The sequence below is a fragment of the Hydra vulgaris genome, chromosome 01 (genome assembly GCF_038396675.1).
Source record: "Hydra vulgaris chromosome 01, alternate assembly HydraT2T_AEP".
NCBI lineage: Eukaryota > Metazoa > Cnidaria > Hydrozoa > Anthoathecata > Hydridae > Hydra > Hydra vulgaris.
The window spans coordinates 35,105,285-35,126,078 of record NC_088920.1 but is presented as its reverse complement, the minus strand read 5'-3'; the positions used below and the strand labels follow the sequence as shown (position 1 = coordinate 35,126,078).

General features: G+C 33.5%; 1 protein-coding gene across 1 annotated transcript in view; it reads left to right on the top strand.

The window, feature by feature from the left end:
- The window catches only part of LOC101240095 (fibrillin-1), a 119,736-nt gene that overhangs the window by 68,738 nt on the left and 30,204 nt on the right, over positions 1 to 20,794 (top strand). Inside the window, exons 8-20 of the mRNA XM_065787986.1 lie at positions 12,663 to 12,809; positions 15,438 to 15,584; positions 15,725 to 15,871; positions 16,004 to 16,150; positions 16,766 to 16,912; positions 17,053 to 17,199; positions 17,332 to 17,478; positions 18,094 to 18,240; positions 18,381 to 18,527; positions 18,660 to 18,806; positions 19,422 to 19,568; positions 19,709 to 19,855; positions 19,988 to 20,134. Of these exons, the coding sequence (XP_065644058.1) occupies positions 12,663 to 12,809; positions 15,438 to 15,584; positions 15,725 to 15,871; positions 16,004 to 16,150; positions 16,766 to 16,912; positions 17,053 to 17,199; positions 17,332 to 17,478; positions 18,094 to 18,240; positions 18,381 to 18,527; positions 18,660 to 18,806; positions 19,422 to 19,568; positions 19,709 to 19,855; positions 19,988 to 20,134 (1,911 nt within the window). The remainder of the gene's footprint in view (positions 1 to 12,662; positions 12,810 to 15,437; positions 15,585 to 15,724; positions 15,872 to 16,003; positions 16,151 to 16,765; positions 16,913 to 17,052; positions 17,200 to 17,331; positions 17,479 to 18,093; positions 18,241 to 18,380; positions 18,528 to 18,659; positions 18,807 to 19,421; positions 19,569 to 19,708; positions 19,856 to 19,987; positions 20,135 to 20,794) is intronic.

Below are 20,794 nucleotides of genomic sequence, written 5' to 3'. Positions count from 1 at the left end.
ATTTTAATAAAATCAACAGTGGTTAAAACTAAATAAAAAGGTTTAAACTAATGGTTAAAACTAATTAAAAACTTATTTTATGCTTGGTTAAACTTGGTTAAAACTAAATAAAAAGCAGCAAGAATACTCATGTCAACAAAATCTTATAGGCAAAAATTCCCCATGAAAATAATGCTGCGTTAAAATCCCCCACAATAACAAAGTATAAAACAACTATAATTATAATCATACAAAAATCACATATTATATAAATATAAGAATCTTATATATTGTATCTATCATTTATAAAATAAGTATAAGAATTGTATATACTATAAATATAATATAATATAAAAATCACAACAATCATGAAATTGTCATTAGATGTTAACTATATTAAAATTATCGCACATTAGCGCACCAATTAGTTCATAAGGGGTACCATCTTAATATCATAAACAGGAACATTACTAAAGCCCTACAATACACACAGAAAGATCTTATCCACAAAAACAAAGAACCTGATGACACCCACATCTTCCCCATAGTCACACCTTACAATGAACAAGGTATATGAATCAAAAACCTGATATTACACAACTGGCACCTTATCCACAATAACCCAGAACTCTACACACTGTTTCCACCAGCACCCACCCTTACACACACTAAAACACTTCCCCTCAGAGATAGACTTATTCGCACTAAATACACTACCAATCAAAATAACTGAACATTTACTGTTTGCTCCAGTTCGTATTTAGCCGGTAGGAGGGACTTCAGCCGCCACCCGCATGTTACAATTTTGTATTTTTAATTTATTTTACACAGAAAATATGGTATATTTTCTATATATTACTATATTTTTTATGTTTTTTACTTTATTATATGATAATTCAATAAGTACAAATTGTTATATTATTACTCATTCGACACTGATAGATACACCAGAATACACTAGAAAGCTTCTACAAATACAGCTTAAACAAGAAGGCCTAGATATACTTACATAAATACTAGATATATGATTTGCACGCTTAACTGCTAGTTTAGGATAAACATACTATAGAGATATTCCTTCGCCAAGCCACGGAGGACGCAAACGCATCATCTAATGCAAGTCTTGATAGAGAACGATACATTGTTTATAAAGAAATGAATGGAATATGCTTCAACCCTATGAATACCTAGCCACTATCCATACAGATAATATTCTGGAACATAACTACAGCCGACACTGAAACAGTTAAATTGGTAATGGATGCTCTCCATACTTAATATTCAAATTCCTGATTCTTGGCTTTAGAAAAAACCGCGCAAAATATAACAAAAGAATATACCAACTGCTGTGGCTAGCTAGAAACATCGAGAACCATTCACATAGATGGTTTTATTTAGACATTTATCACAATTCTATGAGATATTTAAACATGGATCCTTGTCCATGAGAATGGATGAACCTCGAAGAAAAACAAAATGATTTACCAATATTTTATCTAGAATAAAAAAATAAAAAATCACAATAAATGTAATTTATATCTTTTTAAAATACATACTAACCACACAAGCACTACAACAACCAATCAATGCAATATACTTTTTTGATACGGTACACCCCAAAATAAGACAGAAATAGATAACGTTTAGCGTGCGTTCTTTACAAGACAAATCCATTTGTTTATTACTTTTACCATCCTTAAAGTGGTAGATTAGCCAATTGATTTACTAATTTTTGATGTTTTTTTATTTTTATTACCTTTTAGTCACTCTTATAGCCTACACCATGAATTTCAGTTACTTTTTGTATTCGGCGACCATATTGTTAGATTTTTTGATCCTAAGGAATTTTATCTGACGTCGATATGTCAATTTGTTTTAGTTTTGCACTATACAGTCTTCAATAGCATTCTTATGGTTATTATGTAAACAATTTTTGTTTTTTAACTCGATTTTTTCAGTCCGCCAAACACCCTTAGATCAATTACACATCTATGACCTGTGTTGGTCCATTCTCATATAGCATTCTACGCATTGAATTATTATTCATTCCTGGTGTATCCACTAATTATATTGTGTATTAGCTGGCTATCTTGAGTTGTCAATCTATTAATTTGTTATTATCTTACTATTTTCAGTTAGGAGTTATCTTCACCTATCAGGTGAGATTTATGTTCTCTGAGCTATCTATCTTACTAAATTTCACATTACGTTTGTATACCTGTAACTCGTACTATTTTTATCCTAGCTCATATTGTTACTAGTTGTGAATTCCTGGATTGTAATATATTAGGGTCTGTCAAAAAAAACGAAAGTCATAATTGAACATACCACGGTTTTTTTTAATGTGAATTTAGGTGTTAGTTAAACCCCTGGAAAATTTCAGACTCATAGGGACACTGCTAAGCCCTCCACTTTGGACTTATAGAAAACCCACGTATCAAAAACTAATTTTCCTCAAAAGGGTTTTTTATATATAATGGCAACTTATGTGTACTGCTGATGACGTTTGTATTTAGTATGCCTATCATTTTTTAGAATTTGTTATTTTTAGCTTGAAGTATTAAATATGTCTAAATGTAAAAAATGTAAAAAAATGTAAAAATGCAAAAAATGTAAAAATGTAAAAAAAAATTTAAAAAGAGATGTGTTTCTTGTAGGAGGAAGAACAGAGGTGTTAGCTAATACTAAACTTCCAACAAATAGAAGTGTTTTAAAGTATTACCATTACAGGCTTCTCATAAAGCACAAGCAATATTCAAATGTCTCATCCAGTGATGTGAGTTCTTGTTCCCTAGATGATAAATTTAAAGCAAGCTGCACGAAAACAGGATGCCTAAACGAAAAGTATTTTTGTGTTCTTAACCAAGTGAAGAAAATCTGGTTGAATCCAAGATCAAGCAATTAGGTACCTAATTAATAATTTAAATTATGAATATAAAATAATTTATCAATTAAGCAGCTTATATATATGTAAAGAGGTTAGTGGACCCATCTAGATATATAGTATCATTTATTTAGGACAAAAATAGTGGCTTTAGAAGCTGAAAGAAAGAAACTGGAAAAATCTAAGCATCACATTGGTGCAAAAGCAATTAAAAAGAAGGAGGAGTTTACAAACAAGTATAAATTGTTTGATATTGCTTGTAAGGATTGTGATGAGCAAATTCTGAAAGATAGCAGCAAGGATATAAAAGTACAACAAGAAGATCTAGTTTTTCTGCAAGATCAAAGAGGATCAAGAGTGCAAATAGTTTCTTGCAAATATACTAAGTTCAAAGCAAGATATAATAGGCTTCAAAATAGAATAGGAATAGAAGAAGGAAAGAGAAAAGAGGAGGACCAGAAAAAAAAAGAGAGGTTGGAAAAGATAAGCTGTGTTAATGCTGATAGAAATTTTGAACATGCTAATCTAATTGAGAAAATAGATGAAGATTTTGTTATTCCTGGAAAAAAAAAGCAGATGTTCTGATTTTATATCTCTTCTCATTTCAAAAAGAATTGGGAAGGACATAAGAATTACTTTGTCAAGGTTTGGAATCTCTTCAACTGCAGCAGTAGCAACACTGGCTACTATCATAAATAAAAGCAGAGGTAGCATTGATGATTTCTCAATATCACAAAGCAGTTTGCAGAGGCAGAAAAAGCAAAAAGTTAATGAAAATGCTCAAAATATCAAAAAGGAGTTTATAAATCTTGCTAAAAATAAATGTCTTACTTTACAATTTGATTCAAAAATAATGTCTAAAAGTACAGGTCAAGGCAGTAAAAAAAATTGAGAGAGTAGCTGTTATTATTACCTGTCCAGATATTCCTGATTCTCAACCTATTGGCGTTGTTCCTATTAACAATAGTAAAGCAAGCACACAAGCAAAAGCAATTCAAGAAATCCTTGAAGAATGGGAATTATTTGATATGGTTGAATTTCTATCATTTGATACAACTGCCACTAACACTGGATGGTTAAATGGTGTTTGTACACAACTAGAGCAGGGGAAAAGCTATGGGATGGTTAGCTTGCAGGCATCATATGTATGAGCTTTACATCAAAGTATCAAGTATAATTTATTTTTATTGATATCTTATGCATGAGCCAAATTAAAATTTAAAAATATTAAAATCAAGACTTGTCAAGTTTGCTTTAAATTTTTTAGTATTTTTGCAATTCTCTTACTGAAAGGACAAGTTATTATTATAACATTAGTTCAAATTTTTGTCAATCAAGGTAATTGGTACCATGATTTTTTTGTTAGATATTTAAGATATTAGTATAAAATTAAATCTTTAAAGTATATTTCAGGTCTCTGAAGCTCTGTCATTTCTCCAAACTAGCCTTAATGATCATTTCTTTCTTCGAGGAGATTATAAATACCTTGTTCAACTCAGCATTGTTTGGCTTGGGGGATCAGTCACCAACTTCAAGTTCCATATTCCAATGGCTTGTCATCATGAACGGTTTATGACTAAAGCCATTTATTATTTAACACTTGACCTTCTACTTCCACAAACACCAACCCTTGCACCTGATTTGGTAACTGCTACGGAAGCAGTTGTTATTAAACTAATAGGTGAGTTCATTTCAGTATTCTATACAGCCCGTTTGTTAAAGCCCCCTTGGCCAGAACTGCTCTATCTCAAGACCTACAAGCCATTGATGATATGATTCAGTGCATAGATAAAAACCCTAATTCTGCTAAGGCATGCTTCAATATAATGCAGAGTCATTTGTGGTATCTAACTAAAAGATTTGTTGTACTATGTCTCATTAATGAGGACTTACCGGAAGATGTTTGACAAGCTGTTGTTCTTCAGCTTTACAAAACTTCATGTCCTGCTGCCTTGTAGGATACGCCTTTTTAGGCAAAGGCTAGGAGATGCCAACTCCGATTTAAAACACCCCCTGCCTTGGGGCTCTTGGTTGAGTAAAGGCTAGAGATGGTGTCTCGATAAAAATACTCATCTTGAGCAGATGTTAAATGCATCCAGCTACTGTCTTGTAGAAGGCCTCCTAGGCAAAGACTTAAGGGGTAAACAGATTCTATCTGTTGACCAGCCTCGCACCCCTTCTTCATCTATTAGGCTGGCGCAGATGTATTTTTAATACATTGTTTCCAGTTTAGGATGTTGAATGCTGGATCTTCTTGACTCAATGCATGGGTTTGCTTGTGTCACTGTTTTTCTGACTAGGCAACTCATTCTATTATCTCCTTATGAGGGTACAGCTCTAAAACTCAGTTTTATGGTTCTGAGGCCGGCTGGTAGTCAGGTTTCCCGAACTCTGTGTTAGCTCTCAGAGAGGCTGAATCCATCAACAGCTGAAAAATATCAAAGTATTAACAGTGCCATGTTGCGCATGGATGGTGTCCCTGTTTGTACTTTTGGTGTGCATTGCAGAGGCCACATTTGGAGCTCTTTGTTACGGCTTAGGGTTTATTAGTAGTAATGAGACAATTGCTTGGGCTATTAAACGGTGTTCTGAGTACTATCTATGCTTTGAGTCAAGTTCTTCAATCTAATTTAAAAACGAATAAAGTACCAAAAACTATAAAACACAAAAAACCATCATCATCACCAAGTTCTCTAAACCTATCATTCACTAATATTCGTGGTCTTCGAAGTAACTTTTCTTCTGTTGAGTCTTATCTCTTGCAAAGTTCACCAGACCTACTTGCTCTTTGTGAGACTAATTTGAGTTCGGCTGTCTCATCTTGTGATCTTAGTGTTGATGGTTATCTTCCTCTGATTCGTAAAGACTCCAATAGTCACATGCTTGGCCTGGGCATTTACATTCGTAAGAATTCACCTGTTTGTCGTGAAACTAGGTTTGAATCCACAGACTATTCTTTCATGTGCTTTCTTTTAGCACCACTTCACTCTATTGCCTTTCTCTTTGTTCTATAGCGCTCTCCTTCATCTCAAGACTGCACTCTTTTTGATGTTATTTCTGATCATATTGACCAAGCCCTCTCTCTTTATCCATCAGCTAATATAGTTGTTGTCGGTGACTTTAATGCTCACCACTCTGAATGGCTTGGCTCTAGTGTCAGTGACTCTGCAGGCATTAAAGCCCACAACTTTTGCCTTTCTCAATCCCTAACTCAAATAGTCAACTTTCCAACTCGCTTTCCTGACAACCCTAATCATTTACCTTCTCTACTCGACTTATGTCTTGTTTCTGATCCTAGTCAGTGCTCAGTTTCTCCACATTCACCCTTAGGTGCTTCTGATCACAGTTTGATCTCTTTAAAACTAATATCTCATTCTTCTTCATCACCTGAATACCCCTATTATCGAACCTCTTACAACTACAGTAAAGCTGACTGGGATTCTTTCCGTGATTTTCTTCGTGATGGCCCTTGGGTAGAAATCTTTCAACTTCCTGTCGACAAATGTGCTTCTTACATAACTTCGTGGATTAAGGCTGGCATGGAATCTTTTATTCCCTCTTGACGATTCCAGGTCAAGCCTCACTCTCCTCCATGGTTTTCCTCACACTGTGCTGCTGCGATTGCCAATCGAAACCGTTACTTCCATATTTATCAGCAAAACAATTCTCCAGAAAACAGACGTCTGTTTATTACTGCTAGAAACAATTGTAAAAAAGTTTTGTCTAACGCCAAAACCCACTATTCTCAGGTCATGAAATCTCGTATCTCATCTCAAAAATTAGGCTCTCGTGACTTCTGGAGAATCTTTAATAATATCAATAATAAAGGCAAATCTATAATTCCACCACTCTTGTATGGTTCAGACTTTGTCACCTCACCAAAAGACAAAGCCGAACTGTTTGCTAAAAACTTTTCATCAATATCATCTCTTGATTCCACTAATTGCGTTCTAATGATATTGCCAATAAACAGGTTGATCCATTGCTTGACATTCATATCACTCCAGCATCTGTATCTAAAGTGATTTCCTGCCTAGACTCTTCTACAGCTTGTGGCCCAGACAACATACCTGTTATTGTCTTGCAGAAGTGTTCTCCGGAGCTGTCGTCTATACTCTCAAAACTATTCAACAAGTGCTTATCAGAGTCTTGTTTTCCACCCTGCTGGAAAGCCGCATCTGTTATCCCTATCTTCAAAAATTCTGGGGAGCGATCTGATTCGTCTAAATACCGTCCCATAAGTCTTCTTCCTATCATAAGCAAGGTTTTTGAATCTTTAATTAACAAACACTTAATTTCTCATCTTGAATCTAATAACTTACTTTCTGACCATCAATATGGATTTTGATCTTCTCGTTCTACAGCTGATTTGCTAACAGTAATAACTGACAGGTTTTATCATGCATTAGATGAAGGTGGAGAGGTTAAGGCCATCGCTCTTGACATTTCAAAAGCGTTTGATAAAGTTTGGCATGCTGGTCTTCTCCATAAGCTTTCTTCTTATGGTGCATCCGGCAACATCTTTAAGATCATTGAATCCTTCCTTTCCAATCGTAGCATAAAAGTTGTCCTCGATGGACAACACTCTTCTTCTTATTCTGTAACTTCAGGGGTTCCTCAAGGTTCTATCTTTGGCCCTACACTCTTTTTAATTTACATTAACGATCTTCCAGATAATCTCACATCTAAGGTGGCATTGTTTGCTGATGATACTACCATTTATTCTTGTCGTGATAAGAAACCAACACCCTCTGATTGCTTTGAGGGGGCATTTGAGCTTGAAAAGGATCTCACTTCTGCTACAGCATGGGGCTCACAGTGGCTGGTGAACTTTAATTCAGATAAAACTCAATTATTTTCAGCCAATCGTTATCGCAATAATTTAGATCTTCCTATATTTATGAACGGTGATGTACTCGATGAGTCACCTACTCTTCATCTTCTAGGATTAACTCTTACTTCCAATCTTTCTTGGAAACCATATATCAAATCGGTTGCAAAATTAGCACCTGCTAAGGTTGCATCTCTTTATCGAGCTCGCCACTTTCTTACTCTGGATTCTATTCTCTATCTCTATAAATCTCAAATCCGGCCTTGTATGGAATACTGTTGCCATATCTGGGGCGGATCTTCTAATGATGCCCTTTCTCTTTTAGACAAGGTGCAAAAACGCATTGTAAACATAGTTGGACCTGCTCTTGCAGCCAACCTTCAACCATTATCACATCGTCGTAATGTTGCTTCTCTTTCTCTTTTCTACAAATACTATAACGGGCACTGCTCTAAAGAGCTAGCGTCTCTTGTGCCATCTACTAAAATTCATACTCGTGTTACTCATCATTCAATTAAGTGTCATCCTTTTTCTGTGACCGTTCCTAAGTGCTCCAAAAACGCTTATTTGTCTAGTTTTTTTCCTCGAACATCAGTTCTTTGGAATTCGCTTCCTTCATCTTGCTTTCCTGATTCATATAATTTGCAATCTTTTAAATCGTCTGTCAATCGTTATCTTGCTCTACAATCTTCATCTTTTCTCTTACAGTAACTTTCAACTTTAATTAGTGGCTGCTTGCAGCCTTGTTGGAAGTGAAGATGTTTTAAAAAAAAAAAAAAAAAAAAAAAACTCCCAGGCCAGAGATAGTATATTCATACAAACTAGGTAAAGCAATGCCACAGATTGTTGTAAATGGTCACATTAAACTTCTTTCTGAACTTGTCAAAACAGAGATTTGGTTTTTATTTGATAAATTGAAACTCACCATGCTTGAAATGGAATGGATTAAAATAAATCCTTTAAATTGGGAACTCTTTCCTGGATTTCTGAAATAATAAGAATTTGTACTATCTCTTCATGTGATTAATGATTGTGCGGAAAGGGGAATTAAACTTGCCCAGGATTTCTCAGGGTCTTTTAGGCATGAAAGTAACAAGCAGGCAAATCTTTTAGCTGTTGCAAGCCATAGACAAAAATTTAAAATAACAAAGATTAAATCTTGTTTTAAAGATATTAAATAGTAGAATATTGGTTGAATCTTTTTACTACTGAAGATATATTTGGAAGAAATCTGATACTTTGAGCCTAATAAAATACTTTTTTTTATTGAATTAACAAAATAAAGAAATAATAATAATAAGATTGCTTATGTTTTAATTTTACACAACTTAGTTTGCTGTAAGGTATAAGAAATGTCTGTTAACTAACGCTGAGTAATTTGTATGTCATAATTAAAAAACCATATTGAGAAAAATTAGTTTTTGGTATGTGGGTTTTCTAAAAGTCCAAAGTGGAGAATTTAGCAGTGTCCCTATGAGCCTGAAATTTTTCATGGGTCTTACTAACACCTAAATACATGATTTAAAATACCATGGAATTTTCGCAAAAGTTTTTGAGCCCTTCTTTCAGGCTCCTGTTTACCCCGGCGCCTTATGTAGCCCGGTGACTTTTAATCCTAAAGTGCAAGGCTTTGCAATGTACCTATGAGTCTGAAATTTTCCAAGGGTTTTACTAACACCTAAATTCACAATAAAAGAAACCATAGTATGTTCAATTAGGACTTTCGTTTTTTTTGACGGACCCTATTATATATACATATATATGTGCATAGATATATATTAGGCATATTGTAATCATAAAAATGGTAATTCACTTTGAAGTACTATATGCTATCTGCTGCTTATTATTTATTTTGTTGTCATTGTCACTATTTTATATGCTTTATTGTCACTATTTTGTATATATATGTTTATGTGTATGCTTGTATGTATGTATGTATGTATGTATGTATGTATGTATGTATGTATGTATGTATGTATGTATGTATGTATGTATGTATGTATGTATGTATGTATGTATGTATGTATGTGTGTATGTATGTATGTATGTATGTTTATATATATGTATGTGTGCATGTATATATATATAGGTATGTATGTAAGTATATATATAGGGATATGTGTATATTTTTATGTTGTGAGTGCATGTATTTATACACATATATACAGCCACACCACGTGACAACACCACAAGATCTTTGAGAATGTTGGAGCTGTATTAAAAACTGGGATAGGGATTGGGATTTTTGGCTTTTGTAGTGTAGTCCTATTATATTACAGGCGGTAAGATCTGTTGTAAGGACACGCCCCTGATGAGTGGCGTTAGTGCAGGTCTCGGGCTCTCCGAACGTCATTGGTGATCACAGTGCATTCCTGAGGAGGGGATCATTATCCACTACTTAATTCTGATTTGTTATCATGGCACCAACATTTTTTTACCTCTTGTACCTTTATTATTGTATTTTTACGCTTTCGTAGCTTTTTATTATATATTTATTTTATTCACGATATTTAAATATTTTGCTGATACATAGGTAGTTGTCAGTTTCCTATTTTATACTGTTTAGTACATTAATTACATGAGATTTACAAACATTTTTTTTACGATTACATATCGACACTATAGCGTGATGGTTAGTGCGCTGCATCATAATCTGGAGATTCAGAGTTCCAACCTTGTCATTTTATATTGTATGATATTTTTAGTCATGATAGCCATCAATACACCAAGGGCCATATAGCCATCAATACACCATTGTTTTATCATTTGCTTAGGATGACTAGAGCGTGAGTTATTTTTCCTCCTCTCCTTGTAGTCCTAAGGTTTTATTCCTCCTACAAAATATTCTTTACATTCATTCATGATTCTTAGCCAATGACATCATCTACTTCTACTTCTGTGATCAAAAAGTAAGGTGAATTTTTAATTTAAAACTTCCGGCCTTATTCGAATTGTCCAATCTTTTTTATTTTTAAGTTGGTAGGAATGTCATTAACATTTGCGCCAAGTTACATGTCAAACTCATAATTATTTTTTTTTTGTTTACGCTCGTTTCTGAAGTACCAAAAGTGCATTCGGCGATTTTCACGATGTCTAATTTTGTTGAGCAAAGAAGTGCTATTAAATTTTGTTTGCGGAATGATATTTCTGCTGCTGAAACGTATCGAATGTTGCAAAAGGCCTTCGGTGAAGAGACTATGTCTCAAAAAAATGTTTACAAGTGGTACAAAGACTTCAAAGAAGTCCGAGATCGTGTTGATGACTTGGAACGCTCCGGACGACCATCGACTTCGATTGATGATCGCCACATCAACAAAATCAAAGAATTGGTGCTTGCAAATCGTTGGTTAACCATTCGAGACCTTGTTGACATGGTTGGAATATCATTTGGGTTGGTGCAAGCGATTTTGAAGGATCATTTGGGCCTCAGAAGACTCAAATCACGTTTGGTGCCGAAATTTCTCAATTTCTTTGAAAAAGAGCGTCGCGTTAAAATGTGTGAAGCAATGCTTTCTGACTATCAAGACGTCTACAAACAAATTATTACTGGCGATGAGACTTGGGTCTACGCATACGACCCTGAAACAACCGACCAATCGAGTGAATACCGTGAAAAAGGCGAGCCGAGACCAAAGCAACCACGTCAAAGTCGCTCAAAAATCAAGGTCATGTTGACTGTTTTCTTTGATTATTGTGGTGTCGTGCACTACGAATTCCTTCCAACTGGCCAAACTGTCAACAAGGAATATTATTTAAGCGTTATGCGACGTTTGCGTGAAGCTATTCGCAAAAAGAGACCGGAATTATGGGCCAATAACTCTTGGATTTTGCACCACAATAATGCGCGTTCGCACACAGCACTGGTTCTTTGTGAGTTTTTCGCCAAAAACTCTACCCATGTTGCTCCACAACCACCGTATTCGCCCGACTTAGCACCGTGTGACTTCTGGCTGTTCCCAAAGCTCAAGAGACCACTCCGGGGAAATCGTTTTGAGTCCATTGAAGAGATCCAACGTGAATCGGCACGCGCATTGAAGGCTATCCCTACCGAGGACTTTTCGGCATGCTTCGAAGACTGGAAAAAGCGTTGGCAAAAGTGCATTGGGGCCGGGGGGGATTATTTTGAGAGGGATGATACAGATTTGAAAAAATAAATAAAGATTTTTTATTTTATAAAAAAATTCACCTTACTTTTTGATCACAGTAGTATATTCACATCTCCCAGGTCTACGTAACTGGACGGCTCCGTTGGTCACTTTTTGCAATCATTATGTCGCATAAACAATAAATATATTCTTTGAGGCTGGTGAGCCATGACTTTTTCCAATGTACACCACAACAACAAAACGGACATTAGGCTATCCAACTGGATGTGGGTATGGCGCTCAATAACCTAATGACTACGAAGACACTCACGCACATGTTATATTTGGAATCTCCGCAATGCACATCCGATCAGCGCTCTCTGACTATGTGCTTGGATCTAAAATCTCACTCCAGAGCACATCATTCTACACCAGCACGTGGCAGTAGCTCTTTTGGCTAAGAGTGATGGCTTGTGGCCTACAGTGACTAATGTGTGGATTCGATCAATTGAAATCCATTCTGAGGCACACCTCACCACCTATTATACTTTTTTATTTTTGTAGGCTTGTAGTTCAAGGCGAGTCTTCGTCTTTGGGTCAAATTTATTTTGTGTGTATGTACAAGCATTTTATTGAATCATTTCATGTCGATTATCATCAGTTTTGATTATTATGTATTAGACCACCGTCCCCTCTGACATAACACAGATAACTTTACTGTACATGTCATTAAGGGTTACAACGAGGCTTATTTATCTTATTTTATAATTAGACGTCAACATAATAGACATTAGTCAACATAATTGACATTAACTATATTAATTTGGATAATACAGTAAAATCCCGGTAATGTATCATAATATTAATAAATATTTGTTTTTAGACATTAATGAATGTGCTTTATCAAGTACAAACAATTGCACAGTTAATGCTAGTTGTAATAACTTTGTTGGTGGATACAATTGCACATGTAAAAGTGGTTTCAATACAAGTAATGGTGGAATAGAGTTGCTCTCTAATCTTTGTCTAGGTATTAACTTAAATTACTTAATTTTTAGTGCGATAATGTATATTTATTGTAACAATTTGGTTGGTGGATATAACTGCATATGTAAAAATGGTTTCAAAACAAGTAATAGTGGAACAGAATCCCCCACTAATTAACGTTTTGTTAATAAAAGTCATAAAAGTTAAAAAAAATTTTTTAACTTCAATATATATATATTACGAATTTTGATATTTTAGTTAAATGTTTTTTTATTTTTACTTTGATTGATGGGCATGGATGAATGTTTTTTTATCTAACAAAAACAGCTGCTGATAATGCTGTATGTAACAATTAAGTTCCAACAACCTTGTAAGTCTTTTCTCTGATTTGATAAAAGTAAGAATTCATGTGAGTTTCTGATTTGCTAAAAATTAGTATCTAAGTGAGCTTCTAATTCGGTGAAAGTTAGTATCTGAGATTCTGATTCACTGAACATTAATATCTAAATGAGTTTCTGATTTACTGAAAGTTAGTTTCTAATTGAGCTTCTTAATCGCTGAATGTTAGTGTCTAGGTGATTTTCTGATTTACTGAATGTTAGTATCTAAGTGAGTTTGTGATTTGGAAGTTAGTATCTAAGTGGTTTTTAGAGTGAGAACTTCATTGCTATAGAAAAAGTAATAAAAAAATGTTTTAAGTTATGATGTAAACAGTGAAATTTTAACTGAACCCTTCTTTTATGCTGTATAAGCCAACTAGATATATACAAACCAAAATACTTTACAATTAACATTACATGTACATTTAACTATAATAAAACTAAGTATTATTAATTTGTTTATTGAAAGTTGAAATTCTAAAATACTTGTCTTGCTTTATAAAAAGTTACAACATAAAACAAATTAATATAATAATAATATATAACATTAAAATTAAATTGATATAATTGCCAATAATAATGTTATATCCTTAATAAAATTTAAAAATGATATATTTATTAAAATAAATTTATTTAACTGATTGATTTAAATTTAAACAATCTTATTCATGACTATTTTTCAGAATTCATTTTCAAAACTGAATAAAGTTTTCATTTAAAACTTTTACTTTCAAATATTCAATACTTTTTAACTCAGTCAAGGCTGGAGATGACGCCTTGATAAAAATACTCATCTTGGGCTGATGTTAAATGCAACTGGCTACGGTCTTGTAGAAGGCCCCCATGGCAAATACTTAAGGAGTAAACAGATTCTATCTGACCAGCTCAGCACCCCTTATTCATCTATTTGGCTGGCACAGATGTATTTTTAATACATTGTTTCCAGTTTAGGATGTTGAATGCTGGATCTTCTTGACTCAATGCATAGATTTTGCTTCTGTCTCTTTTTTTTTGACTAGACAACTTATTTTATAATCTCCTAATAAGGGTACAGCTCTAAATCTCAGTTTTATAGTTACGAGACCGGCTGGTAGTCATGTTTCCCAAACTCTGTGGTAGCTCTTAGAGAGACCAATTCCATCAACAGCTTTAAAATATCAGAGTACTAACATTTCCATTTTGCGCATAGATGGCGTCTCTGTTTGTATTTTTAATAGCCACATTTGAAGCCCTTTGTTATGGTTTAGGGTTTATTTATAGTAATAAAGCATTTGCTTGGACTATTAAATAGAGTACTGAGTACTATCTGTGTTTTGAGTCAAGTTCTTTATCAAATTTAAAAATGACTAAAGTACCAAAATCTGTAAAACACCATCATCATCATCAAATTCTCTAAACTAAAACCATAGTCATCACCGAATTCTCTAAACTTATCATTCACTATTATTTGTGGTCTTCAAAGTAACTTTTCTTCTGTTAAGTCTTATCTCTTGCAAAGTACACCAAACCTACTTGCTCTTTGTGCGACTAATTTGAGTTTGGCTTTCTCATCTTGTGATCTTAGTGTTGATGGATTTTCCTTTAATTTGTAAAGACACCAATAGTCTCATGCTTGGCCTGGGTATTACCATGCGTAAGAATTCACCCATTTGTCAGGAAACTAAGTTTGAATCCATCGACTATTCATCAAGCTTTCATTTAGCATCACTTCACTATATTTACTTTTTCTTTGTTCTACGTTGCTCTCCCTCATCTCAAAACTGCACTCTTTTTAATGTTATTTCTGATAAAACTAATCAAGCCCGCTCTCTTTATCCATTAGCCAATATCATTGTTGTTGGTGACTTTAATGCTAATCACACTGAATGGCTTGGCTCTAGTGTCAGTGACTCTAATGTCAAAGTTTGTCATTTCTGCAAGATTTATTGTCGTGCGCTTTTCAATAGCGTCGTTTGCGTAGAAAGAAACAAGTTTTTTGTTTTGTTTTTTTTTTCGACACAAAATGTCTACAGTATATTGTGCTTTTAGACAAATCTGAAAAAAGCGTAATGTCCAAAATTTTAGTTAAAAGAGAATGCATGTGCAAAGAAACCATTTAAAATGCTTTACTCAAAAAACAGTGTGGAAGATAAAGGAGATGGAAAAAATGTTCTATTCCTCCTACGCTTTTTTAAAACAAAAGCGAACAACTAAAAGAAAAGAAAAAAAAAAGGCTTTGTACATTTATTAATTTAGAGCATTATTGTATCTCAGTAAAAATTCATGCAATCTGTTGTATTTTATGACCTTAGACATCAATGAATGTGAATTTTCAAGCAAAAACAACTGCTCTGCTAATGCCATATGTAATAACTTGGTCGGTGGATACAACTGCACATGCAAAAGTGGTTTCAATACTAGTGGCGGAGGAATAGAATCTCTTTCAAATCAGTGTTTAGGTAATATAATTGAATACAAGTAAGTTATTTTTTGTTGTCAATTTCTTTTTTCAAAAACAATATTGCATTTTTTGATGTAATCGTTTCTTTTGAATATGTTACATGAACATTGCAACTAATAAGTTTTTGTATGCTTGTAGATGTTAATGAATGTGTTTTGTCAAACAAAAACAACTGCTCAGCTAATGCAACCTGTAACAATTTTGCTGGTGGATACAACTGCACATGTAAAAGTGGGTTCAACACAAGTAACGGTGGAATAGAATCTCTTTCAAACCAGTGTTTGGGTAATAATATAAGTGATAAATTGTTAGTTATTTTTTTTGTCGCTAAATACTTTAGAGCACTTTAGCATTTATGATATACAAGTTTCTGTTTCAATATGTTGCAAAAGCCAACAATATATTTTGTGCTTACAGACATTAATGAGTGTGCTTTGTCAAACAAAAACAACTGCTCAGTTAATGCAATCTGTAACAATTTCGTTGGTGGATATAATTGCACATGTAAAAGTGGTTTCAACACAAGTAACGGTGGGGTAGAGGCGCTCCTGAGCCAATGTCTTGGTAATAAAACTTATATTTGAATACATATTTATATTTTTATTTGTGATTAAGCTGTTACTGCCGTTTTAGTAATATGCATGCTTCTGTTTTAACTAGTCCAACAAAAAAACGATTTGATCAAAACAGTTTTTTGTAAATTGGTTTTACTTGCTTGAAGCCCTATAAATCAGCATAAAAAGGAGCAAAAGTGTCTCAAAGCATTAGCAATAAATGACACGCCATGAAAGTTTGTCATTTCTGCAAGATTTATTGTCGTGCGCTTTTCAATAGCGTCGTTTGCGTAGAAAGAAACAAGTTTTTTGTTTTGTTTTTTTTTTCGACACAAAATGTCTACAGTATATTGTGCTTTTAGACAAATCTGAAAAAAGCGTAATGTCCAAAATTTTAGTTAAAAGAGAATGCATGTGCAAAGAAACCATTTAAAATGCTTTACTCAAAAAACAGTGTGGAAGATAAAGGAGATGGAAAAAATGTTCTATTCCTCCTACGCTTTTTTAAAACAAAAGCGAACAACTAAAAGAAAAGAAAAAAAAAAGGCTTTGTACATTTATTAATTTAGAGCATTATTGTATCTCAGTAAAAATTCATGCAATCTGTTGTATTTTATGACCTTAGACATCAATGAATGTGAATTTTCAAGCAAAAACAACTGCTCTGCTAATGCCATATGTAATAACTTGGTCGGTGGATACAACTGCACATGCAAAAGTGGTTTCAATACTAGTGGCGGAGGAATAGAATCTCTTTCAAATCAGTGTTTAGGTAATATAATTGAATACAAGTAAGTTATTTTTTGTTGTCAATTTCTTTTTTCAAAAACAATATTGCATTTTTTGATGTAATCGTTTCTTTTGAATATGTTACATGAACATTGCAACTAATAAGTTTTTGTATGCTTGTAGATGTTAATGAATGTGTTTTGTCAAACAAAAACAACTGCTCAGCTAATGCAACCTGTAACAATTTTGCTGGTGGATACAACTGCACATGTAAAAGTGGGTTCAACACAAGTAACGGTGGAATAGAATCTCTTTCAAACCAGTGTTTGGGTAATAATATAAGTGATAAATTGTTAGTTATTTTTTTTGTCGCTAAATACTTTAGAGCACTTTAGCATTTATGATATACAAGTTTCTGTTTCAATATGTTGCAAAAGCCAACAATATATTTTGTGCTTACAGACATTAATGAGTGTGCTTTGTCAAACAAAAACAACTGCTCAGTTAATGCAATCTGTAACAATTTCGTTGGTGGATATAATTGCACATGTAAAAGTGGTTTCAACACAAGTAACGGTGGGGTAGAGGCGCTCCTGAGCCAATGTCTTGGTAATAAAACTTATATTTGAATACATATTTATATTTTTATTTGTGATTAAGCTGTTACTGCCGTTTTAGTAATATGCATGCTTCTGTTTTAACTAGTCCAACAAAAAAACGATTTGATCAAAACAGTTTTTTGTAAATTGGTTTTACTTGCTTGAAGCCCTATAAATCAGCATAAAAAGGAGCAAAAGTGTCTCAAAGCATTAGCAATAAATGACACGCCATGAAAGTTTGTCATTTCTGCAAGATTTATTGTCGTGCGCTTTTCAATAGCGTCGTTTGCGTAGAAAGAAACAAGTTTTTTGTTTTGTTTTTTTTTTCGACACAAAATGTCTACAGTATATTGTGCTTTTAGACAAATCTGAAAAAAGCGTAATGTCCAAAATTTTAGTTAAAAGAGAATGCATGTGCAAAGAAACCATTTAAAATGCTTTACTCAAAAAACAGTGTGGAAGATAAAGGAGATGGAAAAAATGTTCTATTCCTCCTACGCTTTTTTAAAACAAAAGCGAACAACTAAAAGAAAAGAAAAAAAAAAGGCTTTGTACATTTATTAATTTAGAGCATTATTGTATCTCAGTAAAAATTCATGCAATCTGTTGTATTTTATGACCTTAGACATCAATGAATGTGAATTTTCAAGCAAAAACAACTGCTCTGCTAATGCCATATGTAATAACTTGGTCGGTGGATACAACTGCACATGCAAAAGTGGTTTCAATACTAGTGACGGAGGAATAGAATCTCTTTCAAATCAGTGTTTAGGTAATATAATTGAATACAAGTAAGTTATTTTTTGTTGTCAATTTCTTTTTTCAAAAACAATATTGCATTTTTTGATGTAATCGTTTCTTTTGAATATGTTACATGAACATTGCAACTAATAAGTTTTTGTATGCTTGTAGATGTTAATGAATGTGTTTTGTCAAACAAAAACAACTGCTCAGTTAATGCAACCTGTAACAATTTTGCTGGTGGATACAACTGCACATGTAAAAGTGGGTTCAACACAAGTAACGGTGGAATAGAATCTCTTTCAAACCAGTGTTTGGGTAATAATATAAGTGATAAATTGTTAGTTATTTTTTTTGTCGCTAAATACTTTAGAGCACTTTAGCATTTATGATATACAAGTTTCTGTTTCAATATGTTGCAAAAGCCAACAATATATTTTGTGCTTACAGACATTAATGAGTGTGCTTTGTCAAACAAAAACAACTGCTCAGTTAATGCAATCTGTAACAATTTCGTTGGTGGATATAATTGCACATGTAAAAGTGGTTTCAACACAAGTAACGGTGGGGTAGAGGCGCTCCTGAGCCAATGTCTTGGTAATAAAACTTATATTTGAATACATATTTATATTTTTATTTGTGATTAAGCTGTTACTGCCGTTTTAGTAATATGCATGCTTCTGTTTTAACTAGTCCAACAAAAAAACGATTTGATCAAAACAGTTTTTTGTAAATTGGTTTTACTTGCTTGAAGCCCTATAAATCAGCATAAAAAGGAGCAAAAGTGTCTCAAAGCATTAGCAATAAATGACACGCCATGAAAGTTTGTCATTTCTGCAAGATTTATTGTCGTGCGCTTTTCAATAGCGTCGTTTGCGTAGAAAGAAACAAGTTTTTTGTTTTGTTTTTTTTTTCGACACAAAATGTCTACAGTATATTGTGCTTTTAGACAAATCTGAAAAAAGCGTAATGTCCAAAATTTTAGTTAAAAGAGAATGCATGTGCAAAGAAACCATTTAAAATGCTTTACTCAAAAAACAGTGTGGAAGATAAAGGAGATGGAAAAAATGTTCTATTCCTCCTACGCTTTTTTAAAACAAAAGCGAACAACTAAAAGAAAAGAAAAAAAAAAGGCTTTGTACATTTATTAATTTAGAGCATTATTGTATCTCAGTAAAAATTCATGCAATCTGTTGTATTTTATGACCTTAGACATCAATGAATGTGAATTTTCAAGCAAAAACAACTGCTCTGCTAATGCCATATGTAATAACTTGGTCGGTGGATACAACTGCACATGCAAAAGTGGTTTCAATACTAGTGGCGGAGGAATAGAATCTCTTTCAAATCAGTGTTTAGGTAATATAATTGAATACAAGTAAGTTATTTTTTGTTGTCAATTTCTTTTTTCAAAAACAATATTGCATTTTTTGATGTAATCGTTTCTTTTGAATATGTTACATGAACATTGCAACTAATAAGTTTTTGTATGCTTGTAGATGTTAATGAATGTGTTTTGTCAAACAAAAACAACTGCTCAGCTAATGCAACCTGTAACAATTTTGCTGGTGGATACAACTGCACATGTAAAAGTGGGTTCAACACAAGTAACGGTGGAATAGAATCTCTTTCAAACCAGTGTTTGGGTAATAATATAAGTGATAAATTGTTAGTTATTTTTTTTGTCGCTAAATACTTTAGAGCACTTTAGCATTTATGATATACAAGTTTCTGTTTCAATATGTTGCAAAAGCCAACAATATATTTTGTGCTTACAGACATTAATGAGTGTGCTTTGTCAAACAAAAACAACTGCTCAGTTAATGCAATCTGTAACAATTTCGTTGGTGGATATAATTGCACATGTAAAAGTGGTTTCAACACAAGTAACGGTGGGGTAGAGGCGCTCCTGAGCCAATGTCTTGGTAATAAAACTTATATTTGAATACATATTTATATTTTTATTTGTGATTAAGCTGTTACTGCCGTTTTAGTAATATGCATGCTTCTGTTTTAACTTGTCCAACAAAAAAACGATTAACGGCAACTCATTTTACTATCTCCTAATAAGTGTACAGCTCTAAAACTCAGTTTTATGGTTCTGAGGCTGGCTTGTAGTCATGTTTTTCAAACTTTGTGGTAGCTCTCAGAGGGACCGATTCTATCAGCAGCTGTAAAATATCAGAGTACTAACATTGCCATGTTGCGCCTTGATGGTGTCCTTGTTTGTATTTTTAACAGCCACATTTGAAGCCCTTTGTTATGGCTTAGGGTTTATCTATGGTAATAAAGCATTTGCATGGACTATTAAATAAAGTACTGAGTACTATTTGTGCTTTAAGTCAAGTTCTCAATTGAAAAAACTACTAAAGTACCACAAACTATATAAAAAAAAACCATCTTTTTCACCAAGTTCTCTTAATCTATCATTCACTAATATTCGTGGTCTTCAAAGTAAGTTTTCTTCTGTTGAGTCTTATCTCTTGTAAAGTTTACCAGATCTTCTTGCTCTTTGTGAAACTAATTTGAGTTCTCCTGCCTCATCTTGTGTTCTTAGTGTTGATGGTTATTTTCCTTTAATTTGT